We start from the raw sequence: 24619 nt of genomic DNA on the forward strand, positions 1-24619 counted from the left end.
CAGTATTTAGAGCCACAAAATTCAAAACTAACCTGATTCGAGAAGCCCAATTAGAAGTGTTGGAAATTTTGATGAATACAATGTTTTTTTTTTTTGTTTTTTTTTTTTGGAATATTCTTTCGTGTATTCCTGAACTTTTTCGTTTTCTATGGTGTACCCCTTGTTTTTCACAAAAAAACTTTGACCGAGAATAATTCTCTATTACGAGTTTAGAAAACGGTAATTTTTTTTCCAAACCAATTATCTCGTCAAGGCCTTCAATTTGAAAAAAAAAATTCACCGCTTTTTGAACTCTTAGCCGGTAGTTATGGTTGGTCAAACATTTTTTAACGAATAAACTTTGACCGACCATAATTCCCGACTACGAGTTGAGACGTTGGTGAGTTTTTTTTCAAACGGAAGACCTCTTAAAAACGGTCAATTTGGAAAAAAAAGTTTATCGTATTCTGAACTCGTAGCCAAGAGTTATTGACGGTCAAAGTTTTTTTGCATGAAAAGAGGGGTATATCATAAAAAATGAAAAAGTTGAGGGGTACACGAGAGAATATCCTTTTTTTTTTTTGCAAAAACCAAACTCAATCTAATCCGATGCCAAACCAATAATCCAATATAGCTTATTTCAGAAAGTCAACGAGTCCGACAATGATCGAATTGGAAAGTATTTAATCAATCGGGGTCACTTTCAATTTCAAACTGCTTTTGGATTGTTTCATGGGTTGGTTTAGGTACTTCATTTTCTCCATCCATGACTTTTTTTGCTAATGTACTCAATTTTCTCATTCACACATTGAATAATTTTTTCTCCTTCACAAATCACATATTGAATAAATAAATATTTGATATTCGCATTGATACAAATTTAACACCACAATTTTTCACTTACGCACAAAATGTACCAAATTAGTTATTTATTAGGCTTTTTACCGGTGCTAATCGTTACAATAATCCATCAAACGACAACCGCGTCAGCCCAATCCGCCTACATCTGCTCAAATAACACAATGTTCAACAACGGAAGTACTTATCAAACAAATTTAAACACCCTTTTACGCGCTCTCGCTTCCAACGCAACCAACAACCCGTCAGGTTTCTATAGAACCACAGTCGGTAATCCGACAATAGAGGCCATCTATGGCGAATATCTCTGCACTGGGGACCAGAACATTAGCTCCTGTCACCAATGTATCGCCACCGCCACCACCACGGATATTCCAACGATTTGTGCAAACATGAAAGTTGCCATTTTATGGTACAACGAATGTCTGGTTCGATATTCAAACACGTCTTTTTTCAATAATATGGATCTTTATCCTGGATCAATTTTAGTGAATGTTAATAGTATAGTTGGAGATAAAAACCGGTTTACGGACGCAGTAGTGAATATGATTAGCAATGGGATAGCGCTTCGAGCAGCCGAAGGTGGATTAGATAAGAAATTTGCGACGGATTTTGTCAACTATTCGATAATTCAGCCTATATATGGGTTGGGACAGTGTACTCCGAACTTAAATCCTAACGATTGTTATCAGTGTTTAAACTCGTCGATGCAATACTTTCAACAAAGGATAGGTGGTCGGTTTTTCGTGCCAAGCTGCGTTGTTCGGTTTGAGACTTACCCCTTCTTCAATCTTTCGTATCTATCACGAGTACCTCCACCGTCACCGTCTCCGTCTCCGGCCTTTGATTCTAACCCAATACCTGTACCAAGCTACTCTAACGGTACGTACTCCAATATCTCTTATTATCTTGAATTATGGTAAACACCTACACATGCTGAGTAAATGGGTCGGGTTTGAGTCGGGTCAAGATTAGTAGACGTGAGTCGATTGAATATTAGGTTTGACTTGGGTTGGGCAAAGAGTTTGACTTTGACGGTTTGACTACTTATATGCAATAGCAAATCCAGAAACATTTCTTTCTGGGGTCCTGATTAATATTTAAAATCTATATACATATAAAAAAGTTATAAATTTATTTTTTTAGCCTAAAAATTAGACAAAATAAGCAAAAAAGAAATTTGTTTCCGTTGGTCGCGCACCCCGAAAGGTTGTTAGTAGATCCGTCGCTGCTTATATGTTCTAAATTAATTTTAAACACTAAAACTTGGGAGAGACGGTCTCTCACTAAATTATTGAGAGACCAAACTTTCTTACCCTTTTATTTGTATTTCGTACTGATGGGGCATATTCTGCACCGCTGACCAAGTCAACAATACTGAGCAAGGTCAAGGGTATCCACAGTAAAGTCAACGACTCGAACAGTCTAGCCGACGGAGCCCATCGGCCTGTCACCTGGGTCTCGGCCAGACAAATAGCCAGCCGGGACACAAATCCGCGTACTCATATCCAAGACCCTCGGCGAGCTCGCCACAGTCCATCGGCCGAGGGTACAACGGTCTTTTCACCTAATAGCCACTTGGCCACCTGGCCACTACGTGACAAAAGGTGAATGCCTATAAATACTCCTCAACCTTCATTGAGGAAAGGATCCACAAATTGACCTAATAAACACTATTCATCTGGTAATATCTTCCTTATCTCTCTACAATACACTCTTAGCCAAGTAACAACAACTTACCTCTCTAAGTTTACTGACTTGAGCGTCGGAGTGAGTACGCTCGGCCAAAGCCGAGCCCTCAGTTTGTTCATCGTTTCAGGAGACCGCAAGGAGGATTCAAGCAAGGACATCATTCAACTAGCTACGAGTGGTATCAAACATCCGCTCCGGAATTACACAGGAACAATTGGCGCGTCTCGTGGGGGAAAAAGCATACTAAAAGCTAGTCACATTCATTCCCAAACAACAAAAACAAAAACACAAGAAAAACCCACCCCAAAAGCTAAGAGGATGTCAAAACAACATGTAGTCGTGACCGACGAAACCGAGCCACACCAGGATGATACATTTCACCATTCTGGGGTAGTGCAACCTTCCACCGGCGGAGTAGTCCAACCGGAATTCGGAATGCCGATAACACCGGACACACCGCCGCCCGTCAACCAGGTCACCATCATGGGACAGGTGGTTGACATAGCAAAGTCGAAGACACTCCTGGACCTGGTGGGAGTGCACCAACTCACACAGCACGCCGACACGAGCGACGGAAGCCATCCGGGAGACCGGGGCCCGGGCGTGACTCCAAGAAACTTGAACGAAGCACTGGGAGAAGCAGACCCGATCAAGACGCCGGAGGAGCCCAGGGTGGTCGTGGTAAACATAAGTCCTTCTCGCACTCGGGAGAGGACACCGCCGCCGCAACATCGACGAGGCACACCCCGGGAGAACCAGCGAAGCCCGACTCAGGAGAGTCGGAGAAGAAGCCCAAGTCGAAGAAGGAGTCCTTCCCGCTACGAAGAGAGAAGCCGGACTAGGAACGTGAGGAGTCGGTCGCCGCGTGTCATTCGACACGTGGTCAAACAACCCCTCAGTGACTATGTCCTAGACACCGCCGTGCCACCCAAGCTGAAGTTACCGACGCTCACATACAAAGGAGATAGTGACCCAACCGACCACGCCGAGGCCTTTGAGTCTCACATGTCGGTATGGGAGCAGCCCGACGAGTGCAGTGCGGGTCTTCCTAACGACCCTACATGGATTGGCTCAGAGTTGGTACAAGGGGCTCCCCGACGGCTCGATATACTGTTTCGCCGACCTAAAGGACGCTTTCTTGGCCCAGTACTCTTGTAACAAAAGGAGGGCCGTGGAGACATCGGACCTCCTAACTATCAAACAGGAGGAAGGCGAGTCTCTACGAGCCTATGTGAAGAGGTTCGACGGCAAGGTTCAGCAGATTCGGGAGATCAACCCCGAACTGGCGGCTTTCGCACTAATGAAGGGCCTCCCAAAGGGAAGCTTAAAAGACGAGCTCATCAAGCACGGGGGTTTAGGCCTAGATGCCGCTAGGAGAATGGCCGATCAGGCCATCAAAGTAGAAGACTACCACAAAACCTGGGCAGGCCCGAGCGAGACTGAGCCCTCAGAAAAGAAGTGCCGCCGGGAGAACAGCCAGGATGAAAGACGCCGCGACGACAGTAACCCACGGTCCGACAAATCCACCAGGAAACAGAACTCGGCGGGCGCCGGGGGGAGTTCGGCACCATACTACCGAAAGCAGTACTATGATCACACCCCCCTGGTTGTATCCGCCGCAGAAGTCCTCGCCCTGAGCAAGAGCGAAGGTCAGAAGTGGGAAAGGCCTCCTAAACCGAGGGGCGACGGTGACACAAGCCAATACTGCGAGTACCACGGCTACACCGGCCACTCAACAAACGATTGCCGACATCTGAAAAATGCCATCGAGGAACTGATCCAGAAGGGGAGTCTAGGCAAATATATTGCCGGAGGCCGAAGAACAGATACCGGCGGATCAAACAAGAAACCCGTCTTAGAACGGAAAGGAGTAATCAACGTCGTCATCGGGGGCGACGAGAACGGCGAGTCCACTCGTGGGTACAAACGGCACCTGCATGAGCTATATCTAGCCATCAACTTTGTGCCCAACTTAGCAACCCCCGCTTCCAACATCCCCGATATGACCATCGGAAAGAAGGATTACGAAGGAATCGTCGCTCCTCACAGCGACCCACTCACAGTCCACCTGGACATAGCCAACCACTTGGTGAAGAGGTGCCTAATTGACACAGGCGCTTACACAAATATTATGTACGGAGAATGCTTTCTTAGCCTCGGTCTGAAGGTTGAAGATTTGACCCCCTGCACCAGCCCGTTGTACAGCTTCTCTGGGGCCGGCATGGAACCCCTGGGGTCAATCAGGCTGCCAGTAATGTTCGGAGAGCGAGGTGCAGCCAAAAACGTTATGTCGGAATTCGTGGTCATTGACGGTTCATCCGCCTACAACGTCCTCATAGGCCGCGACACCCTGAGCGCGGCTGACGCGGTGATGTCCATCCGAGCTCTGACATTGATGTATGTCTCGGACCGGGGGGAAGCGCATAAACTCATCTCGAAGAACGAGAACGATGAGCCGGTGAGTATCCAAGTATTCGCCAGAGGGTGCAACCTGCAATCCTTCGAAACGGCGAAGAAATCAGAAAAGGGGAAGAGCCCATCCTTACGGCAGGATGGCATACCCAAGGATACCACCGTCGGCATGGTAGAGGGAGCGGAGACCGAGGAGGTAGAGATTGACCCGGGCCGCACCGTGACTATCGGTGTCGACCTGGAACCAAAGTTCAGAGCCGCTCTCCTAGATCTGCTGAGGGAAAACAAAGACGTCTTCGCCTACTCAGCGGCCGAGATGCCAGGCGTGAGCCGGGAGGTAATCATTCACAAGCTAAACGTACTCCCCACCGCTCGCCCTGTCAAGCAAAGGATGAGAAACTCCTCAGCCGAGAAAGATGACGCCATCAAAGCCGAGGTAGATAAATTACTAGAAGCGGGCTTCATTATGCCTTGTACTTATCCTGAGTGGTTAGCCAACGTCGTGATGGTAAAGAAGTCATCGGGGGCATGGAGAATGTGCGTAGATTTTACCAACCTTAATAAAGCATGCCCCAAGGATTGTTACCCTTTGCCTCGGATAGATAGCTTAATCGACGCCACGGCAGGCTACACCATCCGAGCTCGCTAGACGCCTTCTCGGGATATCACCAGGTATTTATGGATGAGGAGGACATGCCTAAATGCGCATTCATCACCGCGAACGGCACATACATGTACAAAATGATGCCGTTTGGTTTGAAAAACGCCGGTGCAACGTACACCAGACTGGTGGACAAAGTATTCCAAAGTCAAAAAGGGCGAAACATCGAGGCTTACGTCGACGACGCTATTGTGAAAAGCAAGTCCGACAGCGAGCACTTGGCCGACTTACGGGAAACATTTTGTTCACTAAGGAAGTACAAGATGAAACTCAACCCCATGAAGTGCAACTTCGGTGTCCGGGCAGGTAAATTCCTCGGTGTACTCGTCAGTGCCAGAGGCATTGATGCCAATCCAGATAAAGTCCAAGCAATCTTAAATCTACCGGAACCAAGGAACCGAAAAGAGGTTATGGTACTGACCGGGAGAATGGCGGCTCTCGCCCGTTTCATCTCTCGATCAGCCGACAAGAGCACCCCATTCTTCAAAGTGTTAAAGGGGAATAAAGACTTCAGCTGGGGGGAAGAACAGAGCACAGCTTTCAAACAACTAAAAGCTCATCTACAGACTCTCCCGACTCTGTCCAGGCCGATGCTAGGGGAGACGCTATACCTGTACATAGCAGTTACCTCGGCCACGGTCAGCGCCGTGATCATCAGGGAAGAAGACAAACAAAGCAACATCCAATCTACTTTGTCACCACACACCTTTGTTTACCGAAAGGAATTACCCGCTGATTGAAAAAGCAGCTTTCGCCGTCGTCATTGCCGCAAGGAAGTTAAAGCCCTACTTCGATGCCCATCCCGTGACGGTCCTAACCGACCAGCCATTGGAGAAAGCACTGGAAAAATTTGAACAATCCGGCAGACTCGTCAAGTGGGCGGTGGAGCTATCCGGTTTCGGCATTGAATACAAACCGAGGCCTTCGATAAAGGGGCAGGCACTTGCAGATTTCCTGGCTGAGTGCACATATCAAGAGGAGATACACCCCGGTGTATGGGAGGTATTCACCGACGGGTCCTCCACAACAAACAACAAGCAGCGCCAAGCATCCTTATCATCGGCCCAAACGGGGACGAGTTTGAGTACGCTTTGAAGTTCACCTTCCCGGCCTCAAACAACGAATCCGAATACTGGCGATGATAACGGGGGTCGAACTAGCCAGGGCCGCCGGAGCGGAACACATTGTGTTGAAGACAGACTCACTATTGGTTACCAACCAAATCAGAGGAGAGTTCGAGGCGCGAGACGATGGGATGGTAAGATACCTGGAAAGGGTAAAAGCCGACACAGCCAAATTAAAGTTCTTCAAAATTCAGTGCATCCCCAGGTCCGAGAACCACCGGGCCGACGCTCTCTCCAAACTTGCCAGCTCAACCATCAAGAACATCAGCCGAACCGTGCTGGTAGATATCAGGAATACGAAGAGTATCACCGAGGACGTCGGCATGATGGGAAACGTAGAGACCGAGACAACGTGGATGACTCCGATAATGAAATACAAGCTCACAAGTGAGTTGCCGGATAACCGCAATCTCTCGGCTAAGCTCAAAAGGATCGCCGCCAGGTACTTGGTATTCGAAGGGGAACTATACAGAAGGTCCGTAATAAGACCACTCTTGAAATGTGTCGGTCCAACCGACGCAGAGCTAATCTTGTGAGAGATTCACGAGGGCATATGCGGACACCACATGGGGGCAAGAACGCTAGCCCACAAAGCTCTCCGCGCCGGCTACTTACGGCCCACCATGCTTCAGGACTCGAACGAAGACCAAGAAATGCGCAAACCGCGGATGCATGCCCGGTGATACACGCTCCTTCCCGAGACCTACAACCGGTGCTTAGCCCCCTCCCTTTCGCACAGTGGGGGATGGACATGCTAGGGCCATTTCCAACGGCCTCCGGAGGAAGGAAGTTCTTGATCGTCGCGGTTGACTACTTCACCAAATGGGTTGGAAGCGTAGCGATCGGCGAAGACCACAGCGGCCGTCAGAAAGGTAATCTGGGAAAATGTCATAACCCGTTTTGGATTACCCCAAGTCATGGTATTTGACCACGGCCGAGAATTTTGGAGTGACCTAATAATGAACTGGTTAGAAGAGCTTGGCATCAAGTTTGCATACTCCTCCGTCTGCCACCCACAGAGCAACGGACAGGCGGAGGCAGCCAATAAGACAATCCTCAACGGTCTGAAGAAGACGGTGGAAGACCTTAAAGGAAGATGGGCTGATGAGCTACCCGGCGTCCTGTGGTCCCTACGGACCACCGAGAAAGAAGCAACGGGGTACACTCCTTTCCATTTAGTCTACGGATCCGAAGCAGTCCTACCAATTGAAGCGACGGTGCCAACATTCAGAACGGCTACCTTTAACCCGGTCGAAAATGAGGAAGGCCTTAAAGCCTCCCTAGATCTGGTCGAAGAAAGCCGTGACACAGCACGCCTCAACTTGGCAGTATACCAAAACCGTATGAAAAGAGCCTACAACCGAAGAGTCCACAAAAGGGACTTAAAAGTAGGAGATCTAGTCCTAAGGAAGTCGGCCGCCACCAACAAAGGAAACATTCACGGTAAACTGACGGCCAACTGGGAAGGTCCCTACAAGGTGGTTGAAGAAATGAGGCCGGGTACATACCGGCTGACAGACATGGAGGGTGTGCCTTTGATGAGCCATTGGAACACAGACAACTTAAGAAAGTACTTTGTATAGCGGCGGAGGTGTCCAAACCCAATGTGGACACCCCAACGCGTGATCTTAAATGAAGAAACAACCAAGTTCTCCATCCAAGTGCTTGTCCCCTCCATAGTTGCCACCCAAAGAGAAGAATTGCTGCCGAGCCATAACCCCGTTACCTTGGCAATTGGCCGAGAGCGACGGGGACACAATGACCGGTATGCTAGAAGAATTGCTGCCGAGCCATAACCCCGTTACCTTGGCAATTGGCCGAGAGCGACGGGGACACAATGACCGGTATGCTAGAAGAATTGCTGCCGAGCCATAACCCCGTTACCTTGGCAATTGGCCGAGAGCGACGGGGACACAATGACCGGTATGCTAGAAGAATTGCTGCCGAGCCATAACCCCGTTACCTTGGCAATTGGCCGAGAGCGACGGGGACACAATGACCGGTACGCTAGAAGAATTGCTGCCGAGCCATAACCCCGTTACCTTGGCAATTGGCCGAGAGCGACGGGGACACAATGACCGGTATGCTAGAAGAATTCTTCTTGCGAGCCATAACCCCGTTACCTTGGCAATTGGGCCGAGAGCGACGGGGACACAATGACCGTGCACGCTAGAAGAATTGCTGCCGAGCCATAACCCCGTTACCTTGGCAATTGGCCGAGAGCGACGGGGACACAATGACCGGTACGCTAGAAGAATTGCTGCCGAGCCATAACCCCGTTACCTTGGCAATTGGCCGAGATCGACGGGGACACAATAACCGATACATCGAAAACGTTACGCAGCTGAGATATGCATTCAAACCGCCTCGGCCATACCAAAGGTAAAAACGAAGGCACTGAATTAAATAACGCAAAAAGACAAACAAAGGTGGTTGATCAATGCCTCGGCCAAGCCAAAGGCCAAAAGGATAAACTTTGTTAAAAGAGGTGAAAGAAGAATACAAGACGACGGCCGTCCCCATAGGGGCAAGCCTAAACACAACCTACCAAGAGAGTTTTTACAAACAGGGAAAAGAAAAGCAAAAGATTACAAACATATCAATTGAAGCGCCAAAAGATGGCAGGGAGGAAAGGCTCAATAGTTGGCCCCCGAACAGCTAAGGCTATCCGAGATGCCGGGTGAGTCCGGAGACGACCGCCCGTCTCCCTATGCCTGTTGCTTCCCTCTATCAGAGGCAGCAGCATCTACGGTGGCCGGCTCAGGAGAAGGCTCGACATTTTCAGGCACCTTTAGCCTCTCAGCCTCCTTTTCGGCCTCCTTTGCATCATAGGCCGTCTTGGCCAACGCTATCTGAGCTGCTTTCGCCGCCTCCGCCTTCTCAGCAGCCGCTGTCTCCACAGCTTCAGCCAGCTCATCCAGGATCTGGTCATATTTATCCCACGGGAAAGTGCCGTCGGGGTCGAGCCTTCTGATTGCCTCCTTAGCCGCCTCCTCGGCCTGGTCCCGGAATTGAACGCACATTTTTGGGAGGAGATCATCTTGAAGCATGACAATATCCTTCTCCTTTTGAGCAAGGATAGCCTGTGTGTCCCTAAGCACCTCCGCCTGCTTCTGGAACCGATCCTCCCACTCGTCCCTCTTGGCAACCACGGTGTCGTAGGCATCCTTATACCTATCCCGCTCCTCCATCATCTTGGCCGTGGCACCATCAGCCGACTCAACTTTGGCCCTCTCGGCCTTCAGCAGCTTCTCAGCCTCCTCCGCACGCTTCTCGGCAATACGAAGATCCAGCTTAGCCTTCCCGGCTTCCCCTTTCGCAGCAGAGACATCAAGCTTGAGCTTTGCAATCAGTGGCCCAGATTGGGCCGCGGCCTTTTCCTGCTCCGTGACGAGGGAGCCGGCTAAACGGATCCACTTCCCCAACTTCTTGTATATTCTCTCACCCTCCGCCACGAGCTCGGTGGGAGGAATTTGCTGAGCTGAGGAGTCCACGGTGATATTTCTATCACCCGCTTTTTCAGGGACCTTCTCAGGCTGTTTCTCTGATGGCCGTTCAGTCAGAACGCCGGCAGCCGATGATGGATCTACAAAAAATTTACACAGAGCATCCATGTCACCATGCATTGATACATCGGAAAGTCTGTCATCAGGAACGCCCAACGAACCGGCTAAATCCGAACCACAAGTTAAATCCGTACCGGTTTGGACCCTCTTATGCGGAGGGCTGGTGGAGGCAGGTTTCTCCCCGGCAACATTGGAAGCCGGCGGTGGATCTTTCCTCTTCTTCGGAGAAGGGACCTTAGCAGCGGTCACCTCCTCCTCAGTAATGTTGATCACCTCCACATGAACCTTTTCGGCCACCGGGGCCGAAGAAGGAGTTGCCATTGAGACAGCCGCCGACTTGGACGCTGCCTTCTTCGATCTCTTCGGCACGCCTACAAGAACCCGTGCATGGGCCGTCTCCCGATCCAACCCCCTAGTCTGCTTTTCCATGATTTCGTTGGGGGATAGCCTGCGATCTTTCGGATCAGCCGTAGGACGCAGATTGACAACCTTCCCGTCCTTATCAAGCCCTAGCCTCTTCAAGTCCTTCTCAGACAGATCCCGCCCAAACCGATCTGCAAGAAATCAAACAAGAGTTACATAAAGGAAGTAAAACAAGGCTCTGACAAAGGAACATAACAAGCAAAGGTGGGCCTCACACCGACCCCACTCACCCCAGCTGAGGGCCGGTATGAGGCCGACGCGGCATAGCAGCTCATCCTGGATAATAATCTGAGTTGGGGGCAGCCATCCCTCCTTAGCATCAAACAGCTGCACCGCCCGCTTCTCATCCACAGTAAGGGGGACAAACGAAGTGTCCATCTTAACTTTGCCACCCCGGATGATGTGTTTCTCATACTCATCCCGGGTCTCACACCGTAAGTGAACGGGGCTCTGGAATGACCGAGGCAATGGGTAGTCATCCGGCACCTGGACGTACACCCATCGCCCTGGCCAGTCTTTGCAAGAGGTGAGTTTGTTCACAGAGACGTAGCCCGGCTCCGCCTGTACGCTGTACCACCCCACTTTGCCGGATTTTGACGGCCGAAGACTATGGAGGCGGCGAAACAAGTTAACTGATGGGACCTCCCCCCTAAAAAGACAGATCCATACAAAGCTGACTATCGTCCTCATGGCCAACGGATGCAGTTGGGCCACGGCGACGTTCATAGCTTTGATAATGGCCATGACGTGCTCATTCAAAGGAAACCGGAGCCCATACTCCAGATGCCTAATGTACACGCCAATATGACCCGGGGGAGGACAGCAGACCGCCTGACCCTCCTTAGGGATAACAATCTTATACCCCTCACCGAAGGAGAAATGATCTCCGAAAAGAGTCTCTCCGGAACTGCTTGCGAATTTATTTGTAAATGCACGGTCGAGGCCAGTCGTGCAGGCCTCACCATGATCCGGGACAGTCGTCCTTCCACCATCAACGGGAGCCCCCTCATCATCAGCATCATCCTCATCCTCCAACTCCTCCCGGAGGGGCGGACCAGCAACGGGAGAGGGAGACCTAGGGCCCCCAAACCTTAACGGGACGGCTTCTAGTATCTCCTCCTCGTCAAAGCGCGACGGGGAACCCCCCGGCGCAGAAGTGCTAGCCCCAGCGTCAACAGAGGACATGTTCGCAAATTACTAACGAAATAAAAGAAAATTTGTTTGTTTACCTCAAAGAAAAAACACTCGCCGGATCGAAGACCGAAGATTGGAAGAAAAGAAAGCCCTTGAAAGTTTAGAAAGAGGAAGATTTTGGGAGAAAATTTTGAAAATTTGAGGAAATGAAAGTAATGGCCAAAATCACGGAAAAACTGCCCTATTTATAGGGAAAAGCCCACGAAGAAGGACCAATCAGGGCACAGCCCATGAAGCGTCAACCAATCAGCAAGCAGACACGTGTCAGACATGCAACCACGGAATGTCAATCGTTGCAACAGTTAAATGTCAATCAATGCTACAGTTACCAAGCGTATTCAACACGCCCATTCACATCTCTTCGCCTGTTCATCTCCCACAACAAATTCCTAGGCACCTGCTCTCCGCCGGCCACATGATCGACCAAGCCAGGAAGCACCGGCCGGGGGCAATCAGAAATAACCGGCACTCTCAGCCCTGGTCTCGGCCGACATCACATTCTTTCCCACATCGGATACCCTTTACGCATCCATGTGGAGGGGGGATATGGTAGGCCTACGAATGATCAAGCCGATGCATCAGAAGAAGCCGACGCAAAAATTTTTGCAAAATACTTGCGCAGAATATACGCTCAACATACATCGGAGCCCATGCCACGGCATAGACTACGCTGGGGGCAAATTGATGGGGCATATTCTGCACCGCTGACCAAGTCAACAATACTGAGCAAGGTCAAGGGTATCCACAGTAAAGTCAACGACTCGAACAGTCTAGCCGACGGAGCCCATCGGCCTGTCACCTGGGTCTCGGCCAGACAAATAGCCAGCCGGGACACAAATCCGCGTACTCATATCCAAGACCCTCGGCGAGCCTGCCACAGGTCCATCGGCCGAGGGTACAACGGTCTTTTCACCTAATAGCCACTTGGCCACCTGGCCACTACGTGACAAAAGGTGAATGCCTATAAATACTCCTCAACCTTCATTGAGGAAAGGATCCACAAATTGACCTAATAAACACTATTCATCTGGTAATATCTTCCTTATCTCTCTACAATACACTCTTAGCCAAGTAACAACAACTTACCTCTCTAAGTTTACTGACTTGAGCGTCGGAGTGAGTACGCTCGGCCAAAGCCGAGCCCTCAGTTTGTTCATCGTTTCAGGAGACCGCAAGGAGGATTCAAGCAAGGACATCATTCAACTAGCTACGAGTGGTATCAAACATCTGCTCTGGAATTACACCCGGAACACGTACCCCTTTTGTTGTTGATCGTAACATTGTAATTTCGTACTTATTTACCTAATACATGTACCCATTTTATCGTTAATCATGATTTGTACCTATTTTATTACTTTTAGTACCACTTTTTCTTAAAATTATACAATGGTCTCTCAATAAAGCTTATTAAGAGACCGTCTCTCAGGAGACCTACTCAATTTTAAAAGACTTCGACTATTTAGACTTCGATTTTTTGACCGGGTAGGAGAAGTAGCTCACTACCTTATAGGGGGGATTTAGCGTGCTGCTATTCGGTAACCACGATGCTACTCTACTTTATCCCGAGTAGACCTGTCAAACTGACTCCCCGAATAACCAACCTAAATAACCATACCCGTACGTACCAACCTAACACCCGAACTATGGACCTGAGATTGCCCCCGTAACCCAAATTGACCTGAATAAATATGACCAGACCAGAAAAGTTATTGTTGCACATGATCCATTATGCCCCTAAATAATTTGAAAATAGCCAACCTGAAAATGGCCCGAACCTGAAATGACATGACCCGACCTGAATTCTTCCAAATCCAAAAGTGACCTGACTTGACTCGAAACCCGATCGGAACCTAGCCCAGTTGACCTGTTTACCAGGTCTAATCTCGGGCACCATCACTAAGTATAGGAAGAGACTTCAACACAACTTCATGGCATAGTTTTTCATAATAATTCATTATCCAATACTAACAATTCTCAAACAATTTATAATGCATAGGAAAGAAGAAAATCTCAACAAAAGTGATTGTTGCCATCATAATAGCTACTATGCTTGTGTTCTCAGTAGCATTATGTTTGATATGCGTTTGCGTTTGTCTTCGAAAAAACAAAGCAAGGAAAGTTGATGTTTCGACTCATGCCGTAACTTGTAAGAACTACTTATTTACATTAACATTTGATCTTTCTTTACATGCTCAAAAGTAGACATCCCCTTACTTTTGAATCTTATTTTGAATATAGCCAACCAAGATTTCACCGTCGAGTCCTTGCAATATGACTTTGCAACGCTTGTTAATGCGACAAACAACTTTTCAGACGAGAATAAACTAGGTGAAGGCGGATTTGGTGGCGTTTATAAGGTACACTCACATGTAACTTAGTATCGATATTCATCAAGAGGGATTAGACTAGGTAACTTAATTATATGATAATTTGTGTGCATACTGCATAGGGTACATTATCGAATGGGAAATTGATAGCGGTTAAGAGATTATCCGCAAGCTCTAGCCAAGGCATACAAGAATTTAAAACAGAGGTTTTGGTGGTAGCCAAGCTTCAACATCGGAATCTGGTGAGACTTCTCGGATTTTGCTATACTAAACAAGAGAAGCTTCTTGTGTACGAATATATTCGCAACAAAAGCCTCGACAATTTCATTTTTGGTACGTTATTCATTACCACGTTAATAATTTTGTAGGATTTTTGTACAAAATTGCCGGATAATAAATTACTGTTAAGAGGATTCCAAGAGACTTAATACTCATTTAAGACTAATTACCTTGTTAAAGTTTTATTCATGTAAATAAATGACGTATGACCTATGAGGCTATGATGTTTTAGATGAGGAAAATCGACGACAGCTTGATTGGAAAAGGCGTTACAATATTATAAGAGGCATTGCTCGTGGATTGCTTTATCTCCATCACGACTCTCGGATCAGAATTATACATCGGGATCTTAAGGCAAGTAACATCTTGTTGGATGACGAGATGAATCCTAAAATTTCAGACTTTGGCACCTCTAGGATTTTTGGTGTTGATCACAGCCAAACCAACTATACAAACGCTGTCGTAGGAACATAGTAAGTAAATACGGTTACTGTTAATTTATAGTTCCTCAATTCAATGAAACAAAGGTAGTACTTAATTAAACATGTGGAATTACTTACCAATGATAATTTTGTAGTGGATATATGGCACCAGAGTACGCGTTGCATGGGCAATTCTCCATCAAATCAGATGCATACAGTTTCGGTGTGCTTGTCTTGGAGATTATTAGTGGAAGAAAAGTCAGTACATTTAATCAAGTTAGTGACGACGAGGACCTTCTAAGCTATGTAAGCACTCCTTAGTATGTTACGAAAAGTAAAAATGATTTAAAGTCGAGTAAAGTTGTAACAAATATAATTTGATATCTGCAGGCTTGGAGACAATGGGAAGCTGGAACGCCACTAGAAATTGTGGATCCAATTATACGAGATTCATGCTCAAATAATACCGATGTTATGAGATGCATACAGATCGGCTTGCTTTGCGTCCAAGAATCGGTAGAAGATAGACTGACTATGGCGAATGTCGTCCTCACATTAGACAGTTACTCTATTACTCTCCCGGTGCCTGAGCAAACGGATTTCCTTGCCAGACCAAGAGTAATTACATCTTTCCCTAAGGAAGTTAATAATTCAGTTCATTCATAAATGAGGACTCCGTCACTGAACTTGAACCTAGGTGAACCAAATTACAATCGACGGGTTTATCCAGTGTTCAGCTAATGTACATGTTGCATATTCCCCAAGTCGGTCATAATTAGCATGTAAAACTCGCTATATATAGAGAAATGTTATGTTTTTTGAGAGAAAACGAAGAATTATATTTGATCAAGTTTCGCAATTGCCAAAATGGTGTCAAAATATCCGATACAAAGCAGGGCTTACTATCGGCACTAAAACAAAGTCTAGCTACATAATGCGCTACACAATTTCCCTCCGTTTTAACATTTAACATGACACAATAAAAAAAATTAAGAACTGATATCGCTCAGAAGACTCCACAAATTGTACACAAGGTTCAAAAGAGTCCAAAACACTCGATTTTTTTTCAGTATATATTATCCAGTTTAATTCGGATTAGAGCCGAATAAAACTATTAGAGTCGTAAAACTCTTACTCATAAATTTTAACAAGGTTGCATTTCTAAAGCTTAAACTCCAAACTTTTTATGTAGACTGTAGTCAACTTGTTTGAGTCAATGTAGTCAACTTCTTTTATTAACCTTTTATGTAGTTGTTGATACACAGCTGTATGCATAATTACTCAAAGATATTGATACATATATGGTCCAACATGTAGACATAGGGCCTACTATTTAGAGGCTTAGAGCCAAAAAATTAAAAACTAACAAATTTTTTTTTTTCAACACAAATAAAATCGATCGTATCCAATGCCAAACTCATAACCAATATACTCCCTTCTATTCTAAATAACTCTCCCTATTTCTTTTTTGGTCTATTCACAATACTCTCCATATTTCCTTATTTGGCAAACTTTTATACTTATTTTAATAAGCTCACCCTACAACAATACCCCACAATACTCATACTTTATCTTATTTTAATCATCTTACCCCACAACAATACTTATTTTACACATTGAAAAATATCAACATCAACAAATACTCATCTCCTTATCCCCGTGCCCTTCCTAAAAGGGGAGGAACTTGATTAGGAATTTTCTCCTTTAATGACTTTTCTTGGTTAGGAACTTGATTTTCTCCTTCGCAGAACTTTACACATTGAAAAATATCAACATCAACTTTTTTTTTTTCCTTTTAATGATTGAACACATAACAGTATAATAGTAGTCAATAAATATTCGTATTTGTTACATAAACAAATGCAACGGTTCACACAATACTCTTCATCAAAACAATTAATAATTAATTAAGCACAAAAATGTATAAAAGTAGCTGTTTATTAGCCTTTTTACCGGTGCTCATCATCGTAACAATCATACATCAATCGACAACCGCGTCAGCCCAATTTGCCCACTTCTGCAGTAATGACACAATGTTCACCAACGGAAGTACTTATCAAACCAATTTAAACACCCTTTTTCGCACTCTCGCCTCCAACGCGACTAACAACCCATCGGGTTTCTATAGAACCACAGTCGGTAATCCGTCAATAGAAGCTGTCTATGGCGAATATCTTTGCACTGGGGACCAGAACATCAGCTCGTGTCACCAATGTGTCGCTACCGCTATCACTACCGGCATTCCAACGATTTGTCCTAATATGAAGGTGGCTATTTTATGGTACGACGAGTGTCTGGTTCGGTATTCAAACTCGTCTTTTTTCAATAATATGGATAATTTACCTGCAAGGATTGCCTGGCATGCTAGCGACATAATCGGTGACAAAATCCAATACATGGACGTGGTAACGAATATGATTAGTAATGTGATCGCGGTTCAGGCAGCCGAAGGTGGATTATTTAAGAAATTTGCAACCGATTTTGTGAATTATTCGGCGATTCAGCCTATATATGGGTTGGGACAGTGTACACCGGACTTAAATCCTAACGATTGTTACCAGTGTTTGAACTCGTCGATCCAACTCTTTCATGAAAAGCCGGGTGGTCGGGTTTTGGCGCCGAGCTGCATTGTACGGTTTGAGGCTTACCCTTTTTTCAACCTTTCGTATCTGCCACAAGCACCTCCACCGTCACCGTCACCGTTGCCATCATTAGGCCCATCACTGTCTTTGGCCTCTGATTCCAAACCCATACCTATACCAAACAACTCGAACGGTACTCCCATATCTCTCATTTAATTTATCCAAATTATTATTTCACTTATTTTAACTCCGCCTGTGAGTGTTTTCGGGCATTCGCTGCCGGTCCCAAGCCCGGATAAAGGAGGAGGGTTGCGGTAGGTCTGTGGCAGCCAGCATAAAAACTTCGTCACATTTTATGGACATGAATCGGAATTTGAACATCGTTGGGGCGTCTCCTCAGAAGCGACGCGCTGCACTTTCCCTTTTTTATTCGCATTTTGAGGCGTGCGTGCACCCATGGACGGTTCGAAAGGATGATTCATGTCAGCCGACCCCAAATCATTTTGGGATTAAGGCTCTGATGTTGTTGTTGTTGTATTATTTCACTTATTTTGAATTATCGTATACATCTATATATGCTGAATAATGGGTCAGGTTTGAGTCGGGACAATATTAATAGGCGTGAGTCGATTGAATATTGTGTTTGACTCTGGTTGGGCACTGAGTATGACTTTGACAGTTTGACTACTTATATATGTTCTAAATTAATTAAAAAAGACTTCGACTACTTAAGATTAATATAAAAAGACTTTGATTGTCTGACTATTTGACTGGGTAAGAGGAATAGCCCACTAGTTTATGGTAGAGCTGGCAAGACTGACACTATCAGAATGACCGACTCAAATAACCCGATCCGATACTTGAACTAAGGTCTCGGGCTTGACCCCACTAGAAAATTGCACTAATCCATTGTATATGCCTAAATAACATGAAAATGGCTTGATCTCGAAATGACTCAACCCGAATTCTTGCAAACCCGTAAGTGACCTAGACAAGGCCCAAATAACCTGACCTGAACCCAGCCCACACTCGAATTGAAGGCCTGAATCTCACCCGAAACCCGAATTGCCAACCCAATTCAACCCGGCGGCTTGAATGTTTATTATAGCACCCTAATCGTTATCCCTAAAAAACTTGATAACAAGTAATCACCTACCCGAAAATGAACCGGACCTGATTTACCCGTTTGCTAGATCTAAAGTGACCCTACTTGAAATGACTCGATCCGAACCCAGTTGACCTGTTTGTCAAGTGTTATCTCGAGCACCATACTACTACATTGCATATTTTCTCTGAATAATCCCCTATTTACTAAATGAATAGGTGAACTCGCAAGTTTTCTCTCCAAAAAGCATCTTTTTAAGTAAGGAAGCTATTGATAATTTAATTATATTCACTAGAATAGGAAATTAATAATTGTAATGTATTTTATTATATATTTCTTTTCATTAAAATTAATCTTCATCAATATATATAATTTTCACTAAATACTAAATTATAATATTTTAATTAAAGTATACACAATATAAAACTATAAAACATTAGTTTTGTGGTATAAAAAAAACTTTTAAAAATATATATATATTTAAGCACATTACTCAATTCACTTTGATTAATTTTCAGTTTTAATTTTTTTTTTGCTCGAAACAAAATAAAACGAGAAAAATGAACAATTAGTGAGATAGCACTATTATTTTACTGTTCAATTTTCTCGAATAATTTTACGGCTCAATTTTTTATCTTATATCAAAATATAATGACGTGAGATATGAATGTTTTTTTTTGTACATAAATATAAAAAATTAATGAGGTGTTAATTTAATAATACAAAAATAAGAACTCCAAATACCGCGAATTTATTGCGCGGGATCTAAACTAGTTCTTTATCAAATACTAACTAGTAACTACTCTTATATTCTTTGAATGTATAGGAAACAAGAAAATCTCAACAAAAGTGATTGTTGCCATCATAATAGCCTCTCTGCTTCTCTTCTCAGTAGTCTTATGTTTGATATGCATTTGTCTTCTAAAAATCAAAGCAAGGAAACTTGATGTTTCTACACATGCCGAAACGAGTAAGAATAACACCATTTACGTCTAATATTTGCTCTTACATACCTGCTTAAAAGTTGATATCTCCTCACTTTAATAATTTGATTCTTATTTGGAGTTGTAGCTAACCAAGATTTTATTGCCGATTCCTTGCAATATGACTTTGCAACGCTTCTCAACGCGACAAACAATTTCTCGGATGAGAATAAACTAGGTGAAGGCGGATTTGGTGGCGTTTATAAGGTACAGAGTACACTCTTCGCTGAAGGGAAAAAAACTCAAATTAGACTAATTAACTGAAATGGAAAAAGAATGTAATTTAGATAAAACTATATACTCCCTTCTTGTCTGATTGTTGGTTCCTCTTTCATTTTCCATGCTAGTCGGGTGTTGGTTCTTTTTCTTTTTTTGATAAGTTTTGTGTGTTTAATTTCATGTGGGATAGGATGTTTTATGTGGTCCAAATTCGTTTCCTTAATTTTGATGCCCAAAAGAAAGGGAACCAACAATCAGACTAGGAGGGAGTATCTTATATGCGAATTTGTGTGCATAGGGTACGTTATCAAACGGGCAGTTGATAGCGGTGAAGAGACTATCCGCAAGCTCTAGCCAAGGCATACAAGAATTTAAAACAGAGGTTTTGGTGGTAGCCAAGCTTCAACATCGCAATTTGGTGAGATTACTAGGATTTTGTTATACTGAACAAGAGAAGCTTCTTGTGTACGAATATGTTCGCAACAAAAGCCTTGACAATTTCATCTTTGGTATGTTATTCATTTCTCGGTTCATAATTTTGTACGATTTTTGGATAAAATTGTCTGATAACAGGTTATATAAGATGACAAAGTTTAAGTTTTATACATGTAAATGATGCATGATCTATGATATTTCAGAGCAGGAGAATCGACAACTCCTCGACTGGGAAAGGCGTTACAACATTATAAAAGGCATTGCTCGTGGGTTGCTTTATCTCCATCATGACTCCCAGCTTAGAATTATACACCGGGATCTTAAGGCAAGTAACATCTTATTGGATGACGATCTGAACCCGAAAATTTCAGACTTCGGAACCTCAAGGATTTTTGGTGTGGATCACAGCCAAAGCAACTATACAAACATTGTTGTAGGAACATAGTAAGTAAATACCGTGACTGTTAATTAAATTCTCCTACATAACGTACTCTCTACGTCCCAGTTGTTTAAATTTGATTAAAATACTATGTAGTGGATATATGGCGCCAGAGTACGCGTTGCAAGGGCAATTCTCTATCAAATCTGACGCATATAGTTTCGGTGTGCTTGTCTTGGAGATTATTAGTGGAAGAAAAGCCACCAGCTTGAATCAAGCAACTCATGATGTTCAGGACCTTCTAAGCTATGTAAGTACTCCTTCGTATGTTAACGGAACGTAACAAATAAATGAAAGTTTAGAGTTGTGACATAGAGGATGTGATTTCTGCAGGCTTGGAGACAATGGGAAGAAGGAACGCCACTCGAATTTGTAGATCCAACTAGTTTTATACCCGCGCAGAAAATGCGCGGCTTACTTTTTAAAAATGCAAGCAACATATAGAGGAAATATATATAGAGCAATATATAAGTATATAACTATACCGACTGATTCTAGTTTTTATTTTTCACAATCAAAGAATAATAGTAAAATAGAGGAAATACTACGTTTATCTAGAGGTGACAATCATTGACACGACCCGATAACTCGACACGAAGTTAGCAGGTTAGGGTTAAGACCATTTAAGTAATTGGGTTGACACGGACACGACATGAAACTTAAATGGATCGGGTTAGGGTTGAACTCTTTTGACACGAATCCGACACGAATAACCCATTTATTTAAAAGTGTCATAATATATTTGGGTCGAGTCAATAATTTAAGCAAACAACTTAAAAATATGCATTTTCATTTATATTTTTGGGATAATATGGCTATAAAGCTTAGTTTATTTTATTAGTTTATTGGGTTAAACAGGTTAATTGGGTTAAAAATGACATGCTTAAAGATAAGTGGGTTAAACAGATCGGGTTGGGTTATAGAAAAATTAAATGGGTTGGATTAGGGTTGAAACAAATGACCCGTTTATGTAGTGGATTGGGTTAGGGTTGGGGTAGTGATAACCCGTTTAAAGTTGACACGAACACGAACATAATACGACACTGCCTGTTTGCTAGGTCTACGTTTATTATCACTTAAGAAGCTCATGGCCATGGTTTGCATAATAGAGACCATAAATAGGGATCATACTTCAGTCCGTACCCATCTAACCACTCAAAATTGTCCATCAAACTCCATACAATATAGGTTTTTATTTTTCCAATGGAGTACCGTAAATCTCTCACCCTCTTATTTCTTAACCCTCTTTCACTCTTTTTTTTTGTTTTAATAAAAAACCCTCTTTCATTCTTTCCCTTATAATCTCCCTTTAAACTCATCTACAACTCCGCCACCTTCATACTTACCTCCATTCAACCAAAAAACCAAAAAACACAACCAGCAGTCCACCACAACCACACTCAATAAATCACGAGCACCTCCATATGGTTTATACAATTTTATCAAAATTATTTGGATAGATGCTTGCATGCCTTACTTGATTGCTAATTATTGGCTAAATATTCAAGAGGAAGAGTATTTTTTTCCTTATTTTTCTATACAACTTCATCAATATACAATTTCGTCAAATGTTATCTCAAATTTTTTCCCCTTATTTTTGTAATATATATGTATTTTTTTTCCAAGTTTAATTTATGTGTAATTTTTTTTCAAGTTTAATTTTAGTATGGAGTACAAATGTTCGTTGATTTAAAAATCGATTTTCAAAGCAATACGGTATTTTTATGCACAAAATTTTTAGATCCACTCATTTTAATGATGGTTATGATCTTTTTTAAAGAATGTTCATAACAAATTCCTTTTGAGTATAATTTTAATGGAATGCTCTAGAATCTACCCCACATAATAGATCTCAACTTTAGATTAAAAAATTAATACCGTATTTATTAACATTTCTTTTTTTAAAAACTCTCTTATTCAAAATATTACTTAGCTCGAGGTGTTTATGACGGGTGTTTGGGCTATTTGGGAGATGCGTAATAAGGTGGTTTTTGAAAATAGAGTGGCACGAGTTGAGGATGTTGTGTTGAGGGTGCGGGGAATGATTGGCGAGCTCGATGGCATGGAGAGGGCAGGGGAGCAGCGGCTGGTGGGAATGCAGGGGAGGGACCGTGATGGGGTGACAGTTGGTCGAGGGGTAACGGTGGAGCCAGGGGTTGTGTTAATTAGCGTGGATGCGGGTGTTAAGGAAGGTAAAGGAATGGGATTGGGGGCGCTGTGCAGGGATGAGGATGAGAATTTGTTATGGGGTTGGGAAGGCCGACGTCGAGAGGAGTTTGAGGTAAGCGGTTCTGAATGCGCTTCGGGAAGCTCAACGGATGAAGCATGCAAGGGTCCATGTGGAAAGTGATTGCAAGACTGTCATCGAGGCTCTGAAATGTCGTACATTAGGGCGTAGTGATTTTCATATTGTTATTAGTAAGATTTTAAAGTTGTGTGTAGGTTTTAATTCCGTCTCTTGGTCTTATGTCTGTCGAACTTTTAACCGAGCTGCTCATTTGCTAGCTCATTCTTGTGCTGTGGATGTAAGTAGGTTCCTCGATGGTACGTCTATTCCTCGTTACATCGTTGAAACCGCTAAAACTGATTTATTAATGAGAGTATAATCCTGATTTAGGATTGTTTCCAAAAAAAAAAAAAAATATTACTTAGCTCTTGGATATTCCAAAATTTATTATATTTTGTATGGTTTGTATTATAGTTGAAATCTTTTAAATCATGAGAGAGTGACTATTTAGGAGAGAGAGTAATTAATTCTTCCCAAGAACGTGGGATAAGAGTTTTTATTTTTTTATTTTTTTAATCCCTAAAATTAAGGAGCCAATAGAAATTGCCTAAAGAACTCAGCTTTTATACTAGTTAGATAATACGAGATTCATGCTCAAATAATACCGATGTAATTAGATGCATACAAGTCGGTTTGCTCTGTGTCCAAGAATCGGTAGAGGATAGACCGACAATGGCAAATGTCGTCCTCACATTAGACAGTTACTCTATTACTCTCCCGGTGCCTGAGCAAACGAATTTCCTTGCAAGACCAAGAGTAATTACATCTTTTCCTAAGGAAGTTAATAATTCAGATCATTCATCAAGTAAATCGATACCATTATCCGTAAATGAGGACTCCGTCACTGAAGTCGAACCTAGGTGAACCAAATTACAATCGACGGGTATATCCCATGTGCAACTAATGTACAAGTTGCATTTTCCCCAAGTCAGCCATAATTTAGCATGTGGTGTGAAAATGTTATGTTTTTTTGAGACAAAATGAAGAATATATTTGATCAAGTTTCACAATTGCGACAATACCACAATGGTGTCAAAATATCCGATACAAAGCAGGGCTCACTATCGGAACTCAAACAAAATCTAGCTACATAATGCGCTACACAATTTCCCTGAAATTGCTAAGAAGACTCCATAAGTCAATGTAGTCAACTTCTTTTATTAACCTCATATGCAGTTAGGCAGCCGGGTCATCCAGGCAAAGACATTGATTTACATTAGTGGTGGAGCGAGCCCCAGCTGGCGTTTGAAAATTTCAAAACTTTTAGATAAAATTTTCGAATTTTTTCAAGTTCCCCTTATACTATTACTCTTTCGTCTGCGCTGATTTCAAATCCTGCTATGTGACTGTTTCACATAGTCAACGGGTCCAACAATGATCGAACTGTTGGACTATTTAATCAATCGGCGTCACTTTCAATTGCAAACTGTATTTGGATTGTTTCATGGGTTGGTTTAGGTAATTTATTTTCTTCCTTCCACGACTTTTATTGATAATGTACTTAATTTTCTCCTTCACACATTGAATAATATCAACATCCACTCTTTTCTTTGAAGTATTCAACACAATTTTTGTATTCTTGTCTACAATAAATATTTGATACAAATTTAACACACACTATTTTTCATTTGT

At 43.6% G+C, this 24619-nt stretch overlaps 2 protein-coding genes across 2 annotated transcripts; both read left to right on the plus strand.

The window, feature by feature from the left end:
• The first annotated feature begins 13910 nt into the window (after window positions 1-13910).
• LOC141593029 (cysteine-rich receptor-like protein kinase 10) lies at window positions 13911-15796 on the plus strand. Its single transcript, XM_074413962.1, has 6 exons — window positions 13911-14055; window positions 14148-14266; window positions 14359-14569; window positions 14748-14988; window positions 15093-15243; window positions 15328-15796. Exons 1-6 carry the CDS (start codon window positions 13956-13958, stop codon window positions 15601-15603), a joined length of 1098 nt encoding a protein of 365 aa, XP_074270063.1. The 5' UTR covers window positions 13911-13955; the 3' UTR covers window positions 15604-15796.
• An 876-nt stretch (window positions 15797-16672) lies between these two features.
• LOC141593027 (cysteine-rich receptor-like protein kinase 6) lies at window positions 16673-24007 on the plus strand. The gene is made up of 8 exons (XM_074413960.1): window positions 16673-17712; window positions 19451-19594; window positions 19696-19814; window positions 20125-20335; window positions 20465-20705; window positions 20797-20950; window positions 21034-21085; window positions 23564-24007. The coding sequence occupies exons 1-8, from the start codon at window positions 16857-16859 to the stop codon at window positions 23587-23589; spliced, it is 1803 nt and encodes a 600-aa protein (XP_074270061.1). The 5' UTR covers window positions 16673-16856; the 3' UTR covers window positions 23590-24007.
• The last annotated feature ends 612 nt before the right edge of the window (window positions 24008-24619 follow it).

Source organism: Silene latifolia, chromosome 7 (assembly GCF_048544455.1).
Source record: "Silene latifolia isolate original U9 population chromosome 7, ASM4854445v1, whole genome shotgun sequence".
Lineage (NCBI taxonomy): Eukaryota > Viridiplantae > Streptophyta > Magnoliopsida > Caryophyllales > Caryophyllaceae > Silene > Silene latifolia.

Coding starts and splice junctions, on each gene's coding strand:
- LOC141593029 (XM_074413962.1), top strand. CDS start 13,956: ATGCTTGTGTTCTCAGTAGCATTATGTTTGATATGCGTTTGCGTTTGT. Junction 14,267..14,358: donor GATTTGGTGGCGTTTATAAG/GTACACTCACAT, acceptor CATACTGCATAG/GGTACATTATCGAATGGGAA. Junction 14,989..15,092: donor AACGCTGTCGTAGGAACATA/GTAAGTAAATAC, acceptor ATAATTTTGTAG/TGGATATATGGCACCAGAGT.
- LOC141593027 (XM_074413960.1), top strand. CDS start 16,857: ATGTATAAAAGTAGCTGTTTATTAGCCTTTTTACCGGTGCTCATCATC. Junction 17,713..19,450: donor TATACCAAACAACTCGAACG/GTACTCCCATAT, acceptor TTGAATGTATAG/GAAACAAGAAAATCTCAACA. Junction 19,595..19,695: donor TTCTACACATGCCGAAACGA/GTAAGAATAACA, acceptor TTGGAGTTGTAG/CTAACCAAGATTTTATTGCC.